The following is an 11,527-nucleotide window of genomic DNA, read 5'->3' as shown; positions in this document are numbered from 1 at the left end:
CCGACCCCTGACTTCCTTCTGTTACTAAAATGTCACAGGGTCTGTTGCTTATGAACATTTTCAAGTGGAAGTCTTCTTACCATCTAAAACACAGATTACCCAAAACAGAAGTCATTTCAGGCTATATTAATCTTCCCTTTCATTAAGTCATTCAACACATGTGAGGCCTGGAGGATAGTTATTAATAATGGTCCTAAAACTTATCGAGTTCCAGGCAGTTGAAGAAGAAAAACATCTAAACTGAAAATAATACAAGCGGATATGTTATGGTCACAGGTGTATATGTTAAGAACTGTAGGAATTAAGAGAGGTTGATGCATGTCTGTCAGAGTTAGAATTCTTAGTCATTCCAATTACATCCTGCCGTCTGGCCTCACCTTCGGTCCACTTCTCAATCCCAGTTTTTAACTCTGTTCCTATATCCTCCTTTCTGCCTCTATGAAAATTTCTCACCTTTTATTGCCTAGTTTAATCCCTCTAGAAAAGACTTGTTCCCATTAGCAACTATATACACACAGTTTCTCTCCACCTCAGAACCATTAGGATATTCATTATCTCCATCATAAAACTTTAGTACTTCAAATTTCAGCCTTTATCAAGCACTTACAATGTGTCTGGTGTGTGAAATGTTTTATATCCATGTATGTTTTTTGTCATTTCTTTTCAACCTGAGTGCAGACTCCTTGAGTTATATCATTTATGTCTAACTTTTTTTCTTTTTCTTTTTTTCTAGCCCTTAGAGTTGTAGATCGGAATACAGAATTTCCTGTGATATCCCATACTGACTGAGTCAGCGGGGTCCATTATCTGTTTCAAACAAAGTTTCCACGTGGTGATTAGGCAGCAAGTCTAGCCCTGAACTCAGGGTTTCCTGGAAACTACTCCTAGACAATGTCTAGCCTGATGCTTTGTATATGTAAGCTTTTCCACAGAGTACTTGTCAGTACATCCGTCAGTAGTGAATTTAGTAAAATGCTTAGTAGAAGGATCTGAGAGATTGACATTTGCATTTTGTTATTGCATCTAGGGCTTCATCTCTAAATCCTGCTGTTTAGTTTTTCAGTTCCGAACTTGTCTGACCATTTTCACGGCTTAATAAAATTTAAGTAACCGATATTCAATAACTAGATCCACAAAAGGCTGATAAGCAATCATTGTGCTAGTTATTTTTGTTGTTTTTTTTAATAGTGAGATGAAGGGCTTCAGTGACCTAGTTATGGAACTAGAAGACAGAGAAAAAATGGTTGGGGAAAGAGGAAATCTGTTTGAGACACAAGGAAAGAGCAAGTTACACTTGCTGATATTAACTGTAGGCTCTAAACAAAAGTTGACTTACTATTTTAGAGATTTTTAAGTAATCCTAGTTCAAACTTCTGAATAATTATAACAATCCAAGCTTGTATAATTATAAGTGGCCTTTATGTATTTCTATCTTTTCATCCTGTCGTCAATCTAGAAATGAGCATCATATTAATGTCCAAAAACAGTGTTTGTCAGGTCATTCTGCCTAAAAACTTTTGACATTTGAAGCTTTCTATAGCAATAACCCAACCTTTGTCTCTACAGTTACATTATACAAACCTACTGAATTTTTTGCTTTCCCACTTCTGGGATCCACCACTAACCACTTTTTTCAAGCTGTTACCGTGCTTATACAGTGAAGCTTGTGAGCATTGGGACTTAACAGAACAGCCATGTTTCTTCTCTGGGTCACACAAATTTCCTGAGTTTGGCAGGTGGCACTCTTAGCACTTTTCTATAGTTCTCTATTAAGAATCTTACCTTATAAATACCCAGTGAGTCTTCCTTCCCTAACAGGTTTCTGCCTTACACAGGTTCGGACTTTCACACATTTTACTGTAATTTCCTTTTATCTCCCTCCCACAACCTAGTAAAATTCAATTTAAAAACTTAGTATTTAAATTACCTTGGCCCTGACCATTGCAGCCCACTGTAATCTTTAAGATCTTTGACTTTATGAGCACTTCTATAATTTTTTGTATGTTGTTTTTATAATTTAATCATATGGCTTGTAGATATTTAATATTAATTTATATTTAATTATTTAAAATTATCTAATTTTTAAACTGCTTTAAGACACAAGTCATGTAACAGCTATATTTCACAAAGTAGGTATCTCAGTTCCTAGTAAATGCCTGACGTGGTCTTTCATCTTCCTAGACATTAATAGTAATCTTTTGATTCTTCAGCAGAGTTTCTGAAACTAAAGAAGACACTTTCTAAAACAGGATTGGATTTTCCCATAATATATTTCATCCTGAGATGGAAACAGAATCAAAGAAAGCTGTGGCTCAGAATCTTCAGACTCCAGAGGAGATGGATGGACTTCTGATAATGAAGGTAGAAGAAGAAGATTTTACATGGAGACAGGACACTTGCTTACAGAGAAGTGATCCCCTCAGACAGGAGCTCTGCCGGCAACTATTTAGACAATTCTGCTACCAGGACTCCCCTGGGCCCCGGGAGGCACTGAGCCGGCTCCAGGAACTCTGCCGACAATGGCTGCAGCCAGAGACCCACAGCAAAGAGCAGATCCTGGAGCTGCTGGTGCTGGAGCAGTTCCTGGCCATCCTGCCTGGGGAGCTACAGAGCTGGATTCGAGAACATTATCCAGAGAGTGGAGAGGAAGCAGTGACAATACTAGAAGATTTGGAGAGAGGCACTGAGGAAGCACTACTCCAGGTGCATAGGGATGGGATACCACAGTGGGAGTAGAGGGCTTGAGACTGCATTTCTAGTGAAACTAGTTCTCTGTGTATTCATGTCTTGTTTCCATACAACATTTTACCATGAAATCAGACTGAATTCACCCTTCTCCAATTTTATATTCCAGCAAGACATTCATTCCCTTTGTTCTTTTCTCTAAGATGGGTGTCTGTTTCCAACAGATATTGCCTCATAAGCCCAAGTATACTTTCTTTTTCTCAGGCACCAGCCCATGAACATGGACAAGAAATTCTCAGGAGAAAGGTGGCATCTCAAGAACCAGCCCTTAGTGTCCAATTCCAGTCAGTAGAGACTAAGAACCTTTATGGATCTTCAGAACCCCAGCTCCTGCTGGACTGCGGTAAGGGCCACGGTTTCATGCAGTGTGTATGAGAGGGTGAATGTGTTTTGTACATGGGAAGGACATGAATTTTGGGGGACCAAAGAGTGGAATGTTAAGGATTGAATTATGCTCCCCCCATCTATGTGTTGGATTCTTAACCCTTATACCTGTAAATGTAATCTAATCTAGTTAATCACTTTTCATAAACACAAACTAATGTACTATAATCAGTCAATCAGCTGAGGTCATGTAAGTCTAGGATGATCATAAGCCTCATCACTTCTGAGTTACATGAAGAGTGTGTAGACACAGAGAAGCATGCAGACACAGGGGTGGAAACAGACACTATCTGATGACACAGAGGCAGATGAAGCTACAAACCCAGGAACTCCAAGGATTGCCAACTCCTAGAAGCTAAAATAAACAGAGGAGGATCTCCCCCTAGAGATAGACCCTGAAGTTGAGGAAACATTTCTGTTCTCTAAAGCCACCCACTTGTGCTAGTTTTGTTACAGCAGTACTAGGAAACTGAGACAGTGTGTCTCGCTGAAAAAGCAGAAGACTGACTCTCCCTTACCAGGCTAGTCTTGGCAGTTGTAGATGGTTCTTTCCTTATTACCCAATGAAAAGTAGAGAATTTTTTTGATGTATCCGCCATTGACCAATTGGGAAAGAGGGGAGCAATAATTTTGTTCTTTATCCAGAATATTTCCATTTTAAAAATATTACAAGGAATAAAAAGAAAACACTAACACAGGACATTTTATATTGTGACCAAATTAAAGGAAAGAAAAGCAAAGGAGTTGAGAAATGTCAGAGTAATAGACAAGAAATAAAAGCAGGAGAAGCACATGGAAAGAAACAAAGCATGTTGCAACCCTTTCATGACCTGTGGGACATACATCGCCTACCAATATTTTCCACCTCTCAGGTTTCTTGGGAAGCTGCTTTCCTAGTTTGGAACCTGTGTAACTGCAAGAAACTGAAGAAACAGTCGTTGGCACCACATTTCTATGTTGAAAGGGTATTGTATTAGGTGTATCCTGGAGGTGTGATTTTCCAAAACTTTTCTCTTTGGGCTCTTTTACTGGGAGATAAGGTTGTTAGAGTATTTCCTGGTTCCTGTGTGCTTGCTAGGATTTACTTCTCAAGAGAATAAGTTATTCTCAGGCACCATTCTTCCTCAGGCGCCATTCATTGTACCCACGTGTTGTGGCGTCCCTGATCTGCTGTGAGTAGGTGTCCTGCAATCTTCCAGGACTGCTCTTCTTGTTTCTGAGCTGTAAGTACTACTTTTGCAATAAGAAAAAATTCATTGTAGTGGTGATTTTCCAGAGACACAAATTCCTTTGGCATCATTTATTTGGGCAGGAGGCTTGAACTAGGCAATTTGCTCCCTACGTGTATTCCCATGTTTATTTGGAGTTATGGCATAGGTATTTTCCTAGTTTTGCAGAGCCAATAATTATTTTTTTCTGGACCATCCCTCTGTTTTAGAAATGGCCTATTTTAAGAAGGATGAAGAAATTCTAGATCATCTTTTTTCTCTACCCGACAACGAAGAGGACTCAGAGGAGGAGTGTGATGAGGATGCCTCACAGGAGCTTACCCGTCTCGTGGTCCCTACAGCACATTCTGAAGGTAGGAACCGAAACACTGACATGGTAGTAGAGAATGAAGAAGCAGCCGATGTTGCAGAGGAAAGGGTTGAAGCAGAAGGTGGTGCCCATGATGAGAGGGAAGGAAATGAAGGGGAATGGTGTGAGGATGTCTCCTACTTTGACAGTCTAACGACCTCACTTCAGCATCATGCCAAAGTTTATCCAGACTTGACCAATACAGACACAGAGGTGGATTATTTTTTGTCATTATTTACGGAAGAGATTTTGGAAACTATAAAGGACCAAACAAATCTTTATGCAACCCAGGAGCGCACTAGACGGTATAGGGGGCAGGAGATTAGAAAATCAACTGAGAACTGGCAGCCTACATCTGTAGAGGAAATAAAGGCATTCATTGCTGTGCACATCCTGATGGGAATACACGTCTTGCCGGAACTCAGACATTATTGGTCCAGTGACCCCCTCTTGGGTCTTTCCTCAGTTCCAGACTTTATGACTAAAGCCAGATTCAAGAAACTGACCGAGAACATACACTGCAATGACAATTCAAAAGCTGTGCCCAAAGGAGAACCTGGCTATGACCGGCTTCACAAATTGCGCCCAATTATCAATGCGCTCAACAGTCGCCTCAAGGAGGTGTATATGCCATCAAGTGTCATGGCAATTGATGAAAGCATGGTGCCATTCAAATGCCGTTCATCAATAAAACAGTATATGCCCATAAAGCCCATCAAGCGAGGATACAAAGTTTGGTGCTTGGCTGACTCACAAACTGGTTTTGTCAGTCAGTTTGATATCTATTGTGGAAAAAAAGGTATAGATAGCGATTCATCTCTCTCCCTCGGTGAGAGTGTTGTACTTGGATTATGTCATTCATGGTACCATTCCCACAGGCTCATTGCCTTCAGCAATTATTTTACATCCTATCACTTGATGAAAAGCATGAATGAAAGGGGACTGTATGCTGTTGGTACAGTGCGAGCAACTAGAAAGGGGCTACCAGACATGCTGAGGAGGAAAGATAATTTACAGCACGGAGAATTCAGGTTTCGTACGAAAGGATGTGTGTCAGCAATAAAGTGGCAGGACAATAAACCTGTGACAATTTTGTCAACGTTCCACAATCCAAAGGATATCACTATTGTCAAAAGAAAGAACAAAGATGGTTCCACCACAGTAATCCCATGCCCCAAAGCAGTTGCAGAATACAATGCAATTATGGGAGGAGTGGACCACTTTAACCAGAGGCGCGAAAGGTGTGCAATTGGAAGGCGGTCTCTCAAATGGTGGCATCGATTACTGTATTTCCTTATTGACCTTGGCATTGTAAACAGTTTTATAATGTGGAACTGTAACCACGGGGGCAAATGTGACCAGCTATCCTTCAGGCTTGCTCTCATCAGGCAGCTTACTGTGGGCCAGAAGAGGAAAAAAAGAGGAAGGCCCTCCTTTCTGGCGAGGAACAAGCCAGGAGTAAGCGGGGTGCCAGATGACGTACGTATCCAGCAGGTTGGAAAACATTTACCTACCCAAGGATCTAGAAGGCGATGCAGAGAATGCAGCTCGAAGAAGAAGGAGACTAGAACAACAGTTATGTGCAGCCATTGTCAGGTGCCTTTATGTATTACCCCATGTTTTGAAAAGTTTCACCAAATAAAATAAAATTGCTAAAATAGGCAATTTTATCCGTGCCTCATCCCACCAATCTTTTCTAACACCGAGGTCCATTGGGCATATGTGCCCCACATAACGATGCCGGACAGAACCTGAGTTCTCTCCCTGCCTCAAAAGTGAGACAAAGAAGACTCCAAGACAGGCTTTTGGTTAGGAGAGAAAAGGGTCAGGCTTTATTGCATCCTCAAGAAGGCAAGCAGACAGGAATCTCTGCCACCAACTGCTTCCCCAAGGAGAGAAACTAAGGATGTTTGTTAGGGCTTCAAGGAGATTTCAATAGCGAGGACCAGCACCAGAGAACAGACTGATATGCTTCTTCTCTGCTCCTCACCAAGGAACTGGCCTTACACAGAGAGACATTTTGAAAGTGTTAACTATATTCTTAGCTTTTGACCAAGTTTCTGATTCAAGGGGGAAAAGGAAAGGGTACAATCTGGTAAAACCGGCTAAGTTAAAATAAAATGTGTTGCTGGAGCCTTTTTCTGCCCATGTCTTAGAGAGTAAAATGCTGTCTAACGGAGCAAAAACTGCCTTCATCAACTTCCCTGTGATTGAACCTTTCCCAATCTTGAGACCAAGGGCATCACCTTTGAGCTGCTTCCTGCTGGACAGGGATGAAGTCAGGGCTACTTGGGATTCAGCCATCATGGGAGGAGTAGAAGTGCAGAGCATCCCTTTGAATCTGCTCTTGACCATGAGATTTTGGGTAATACGGGAGTACACACTAACTGACTGGGGTCTTAGTTGGATGACTATTTTAACTAAGCAAGGAATAAATGTGTCAGCAGTGACTGCTAAAATTTTGAGCACTATTAAAGGGAAAAGTCAGGAGTGCCATTTGGGAAACAAAGAGGTTAACCAATTCCAACCTGCTTCTTGTAAGACCTGAGTCAGGTCCATTGGGCAGCCTGTTGAATAGCTTCCAACCCTATTCCTACTTCTCCAGTGGTATTTATCCAGACACAACATGCTTTATTGGTTACTGCACATATATATATACCACCCCTGGTGTGGCGTTGTGGGCTGTGTTGGACTGCAAAGTCATTTGAACTGCAAGGTCAGTGGTTCAAGCTCACCAGCTGCTCCTTGGAAAACCTATAGATGGTCGCTATTGGTTGGAACCGACTCGACGGCACTTAACAACAACATGCTTATTAGTAGGAAGTCCAAGGCTATTCTATTTTCTAAAACAACCTTAGAAAGGGAATTTAAAGAAGTTTATTGGGCTCTAAGGCCCTTTTCCATTCCATAGACTAACAAGTGGTCTAACTTCTATCCCTGGAATGGTCGTTCTTAAGAAGAACCAGTCAAACTCAATACATTCAACGACTGGGTTTTTTCCTGCACCTGTAATTGATAATGTGTCAGAATTTATCTGCAACAAGCTGTAAGTGCTTCATCCCTGGAAAGCATGAGAGGATTGGTGTACCACCCATGTGGACAAGGTTAGTAGCCCCAACTTGCATTGTCTTAAATAATTAATTTCATTTTAACATTGGAGAGCCCAGGTGTAGAGGAATTCCAGGGTTGCCCCCTGCTTGAAGGTAGTTCAGTCCCTTACAGAAAGATGTATCCTGCAGAAACACACTAGGACAAGTTTGTATTCAAACCCAAAGGGATGGTGTGGTTGGCTTCTATAAGCCAAGATTTTTCTAGGGAGGAGTTGCATGTCAGAAATAGTTGGAAGTCCCTAAATTCCTAGTCTGGGATCTCAACAGGGTGGCCTAGCTCTATTCCCACCCGCTTTGGGTGGATAAATTAGAGATCTGGGCTAGTGAAAAGCAAAGGACTTAAAAAGGATAGTTAATTAGCATAACCCTTACAGGAAGGGGACCAGGGGCAGAGGAGTGAGTCAATGAGCAGTTAATGATGACACATCTAATAGTTGCTCAGAATCCCGCCCCAGGGTTTCTACCTGAAACATGCAAATCAAACTATTTGAGGTCAATACTAGTCATTGAGCTCATGGATGAGACCTTGTTGTTGTTGTTGTTAAGTGTTGTGGAGTCGGCTCCCACCCGTAGCGACCCTGTATAGTGTTTCCGAAGGAGCTCTGGTAGTGTAGTAGTTACAAATCGGGCTGCGAGCCGCAAGGTCAGCAGTTCGAAACTACCAACTGTTCTGCAGGAGAAAGATGAGGCATTCTGTTCCTATAAAGATTTACAGCCTCGGAAGCCCTATTGCAGGGTCGATATGAGTCAGAACCGACTCCACGGCACATAACAACAACAACATAGTGTTTCTGAGGCGCAACTGGTGAGCTTGAACTACCAACCTTGTGGTTTAAACAACTTTGTGGTCGGTCAAGCGCATTAACCCGCACCGCCACATTGTGAAAATGGTTCCTTGACCTCTAGTTAATTCCACGTCTGTGGAACTTTTTCCTAAATTTCACACAATAATAGATTTCCTCATTTGACCAAGTGGCCTGCAATATTTGGATAAAAACATTCATGTTGTTCGCCCTGGAAATACTGCCCACTGAGACTGTCATTTTAGCTGGTGTCCTTTAAGATGTAAAATGCTTTCTCTATTCCATCCTGTACTTTATCCCAATGGATGGTTCCTACCAGCTAGAGGGTATAAGCCAAGCAGGTCGGTGTAAAATAAATGACTGGTCATGACAACAAGTGGTTTGGTATAAAGCAAGGATGATGGGAAAGTTGAGGCAGATGAGGTGGTGGTATGGTCATAGACATAGCAAGCAGCACCTGGTCATTGTCAGCAGTCTGACTCTCATCAGCATACTGGGATGATTTCAACTTTTTTCTAAAAATTAAGAGGAGGAAAGAAAAGGGAAAGTTTAGTATTGCTTCTTAAACACATTTAAGGTCTTCCAAATGCTCGCAGGTATAGTGAAGGTCAGGCTGCTTTGTTCATCTTCAGGAGGTATCGCTTCCCCTCGAGAGTAAGTATCCAAGATTTTGTTCTAGCTAACTTAAGAGAGGAATGAGTGGTTAGCAGAACAGCAAAGGGTCTCTCCCATTTGTACTTTAGTTGCTCTCCCTGGTGTTGAGTTCTCCAGGTTCTCAGAAGGATTCTGTCACTTGATTCAGAACTATGCCATGAAGTATCTGTAGGGAAAGACAAGCAGCTAGACGCACATTGATTAAAGATACGATGTCTCCCCAAGGCCTTAGTTGCTACCTTAGTTTTTCTAACCCAGCTAATAACATTGGGTTGAAGCTCTGCTCACCACCTCTCTTAAGGAATGATCGTCCATATGCCATTTCATAAGCACTTAACTGGAGCCTGCTTTTAGAGGCACCTCTGACTCTGAGAAGGCAAGGGGAAGCACCTAGTCCTAAGTTAGATTTGTCTCTTGGCAACATTTTGCCGGAGTCTTCTTTAAGGTGGGATTTATCTTGGTGTTCTCAGTCGATCGGGGTCTCCAGGAGATATGTAGCTGCCATTTCACCTAGCGAATTTTTTAATCCCCAGTAAGCTGCTCTCTTGAGATCTTCAGAGGAGTACTCAGATGTGAGTATCTCCAGCCCAAGATTGTGGGTTAGCCCTAGTCTGCAAGGACGGGAGCCAGGCCACAACCTTTGTTTGGTCAGCATGACAGTTTTCTTCAAGTGTCTCTGCTAGTGTTACCACTATACACCCCTCTAAGGGCTTCCCATGGTCCACGAGGCTGGTAGAAAGTGATGCCGGGGCCTCCCTTCAGTTGTCAGGAAGAGGGTGGCAGGGTTAAGAGTGGAAACTGCTTGAAGTCTGATGTTTGGATTATCTAGAAGGATGGCCAGGTATTTTCTCAACCAGTGGTTAGCCAGTACCTACCTTTTTGTTCCAATAGGGACAGTACACTTTGGTAGGCTATCCCAAAGTAAACTCAGCTTCCTGCAAGAGCTCACATGTGGCAGCTACTCCCCTCAGGCAGGCTGACATTCCTTTTGTCATCTTAGCGGTTTTGGAGGTCCCTACCCCCCACCACCACCCCCAGTCTGCATGAGCACTTCTAGTCCCAGGACCTGTTGTTCATGCGCAACAGGTCCAAGGGCATCCTTGAGTCGGGCAGTCCTAAGGCTGGATTTCATTAAAGGTTGTTTGGCATTCCAGAGTCCATTGGATGGTGGGGAGTGGCTGTTTCCTCCCACTTCTAAGCCATGTAAGTGGGTTTTGCAATCAGCCCAGCATTGTTTTCCACACACTGCAAAACCCAGCCATCCTGAGTTGCCTCCAGAACCTTGGCGTGGTAATCCCTGAGCAGTGACCTCTGTCAGGCAACAAATCTCTGTCTCTTTTAGAGATTTTAAATCCTAAATAAACTACTAAATGATTGAGAAACTTGGACTTTTCCTTTTGACATCCTGTACACTCTGGAAGTCAAATCATTTAATATCCTTATTGTATTCAGATGGGAAGTCTCCTATGTGGAACTAGTTGTGGTTGTTAAGTGCCATTGAGTAGGTTCCAACTCTTAGCAACCCTTGTATAGAGTTTTTGAGGAGCCACTGGTGAATTTGAACTGCCAATCATGTGGTTCAAATCGACCTTGTGGTGTAGTGCTTATCCTACAGCGAGCACCACACCAGGATTCACAGTGACTTAAATACTTGACTGTATTTGATTTCATCCCACTTCTGTTCCTGGTCTGGCACTATAGGATAAACACTAGACTGCTAATTACAAGATCAGCACTACAAATCCACCAGTCGCTCCTCAGAAACCCTATACAGGGTAACTGTGAGTTGGAACAGACTCCGTGGCACTTAACAAAAATCTCTTGTCTCTTCCAAAATAAAGAACTGTTTCCAAGCTGAGCTTGCCCAAGCTAAGGGAGTGTTGGGGAAAGGCAACATTACAAAAAGAAAATCATTTTCTTTTTTGTCATGGGCTCATAACTGAAGGTTTTCCATTTCTCTAGTATGCAGCCCAAGAGGGAGCTCCTGAGAATGCTTTCAAGTTTCCCAGGAGGCCTCCTGTTACTCCTGAAATGGCCCACCGCTAATGGATAGGTCCTTACAGTCTCAGTCAGTCATCTGATGCCACCGTTTAGGACCCACCTGTAACTGGCATCCTTTTCTTGGAAATGCTTAGCCCATAGAGAGAGCTAACAAGTTCCACATCTGACCGAGTGTGATGACTGCCCACAGCAGTTTTGCTGTGAGGACAACATTCCTCCTATTTCTGCACACTGGCTCTCTGCCCACTCCAG

At 42.6% G+C, this 11,527-nt stretch overlaps 1 protein-coding gene across 1 annotated transcript; it reads left to right on the top strand.

Moving 5' to 3' along the window:
* The first annotated feature begins 2,283 nt into the window (after nucleotides 1-2,283).
* Nucleotides 2,284-11,320, top strand: LOC102822778 (piggyBac transposable element-derived protein 4-like). Its single transcript, XM_006872868.1, has 4 exons — nucleotides 2,284-2,703; nucleotides 2,950-3,088; nucleotides 4,568-6,201; nucleotides 11,237-11,320. The coding sequence occupies exons 1-4, from the start codon at nucleotides 2,284-2,286 to the stop codon at nucleotides 11,318-11,320; spliced, it is 2,277 nt and encodes a 758-aa protein (XP_006872930.1).
* Nucleotides 11,321-11,527: the final 207 nt, after the last annotated feature.

The sequence above is a fragment of the Chrysochloris asiatica genome, unplaced genomic scaffold, assembly GCF_000296735.1.
Source record: "Chrysochloris asiatica unplaced genomic scaffold, ChrAsi1.0 scaffold00213, whole genome shotgun sequence".
Taxonomy (NCBI): Eukaryota; Metazoa; Chordata; class Mammalia; order Afrosoricida; family Chrysochloridae; genus Chrysochloris; species Chrysochloris asiatica.
Note: the sequence above shows the minus strand (reverse complement) of the source record. Positions and strands in the feature narration are given on the sequence as shown.

Excerpts from the sequence above, each read along its gene's own strand:
- LOC102822778 (XM_006872868.1), top strand. The coding sequence starts at position 2,284 with ATGGAAACAGAATCAAAGAAAGCTGTGGCTCAGAATCTTCAGACTCCA. Across the intron at positions 2,704-2,949 it reads CTGAGGAAGCACTACTCCAG|GCACCAGCCCATGAACATGG; the intron begins GTGCATAGGGAT and ends TCTTTTTCTCAG. Across the intron at positions 3,089-4,567 it reads CCAGCTCCTGCTGGACTGCG|AAATGGCCTATTTTAAGAAG; the intron begins GTAAGGGCCACG and ends CCTCTGTTTTAG.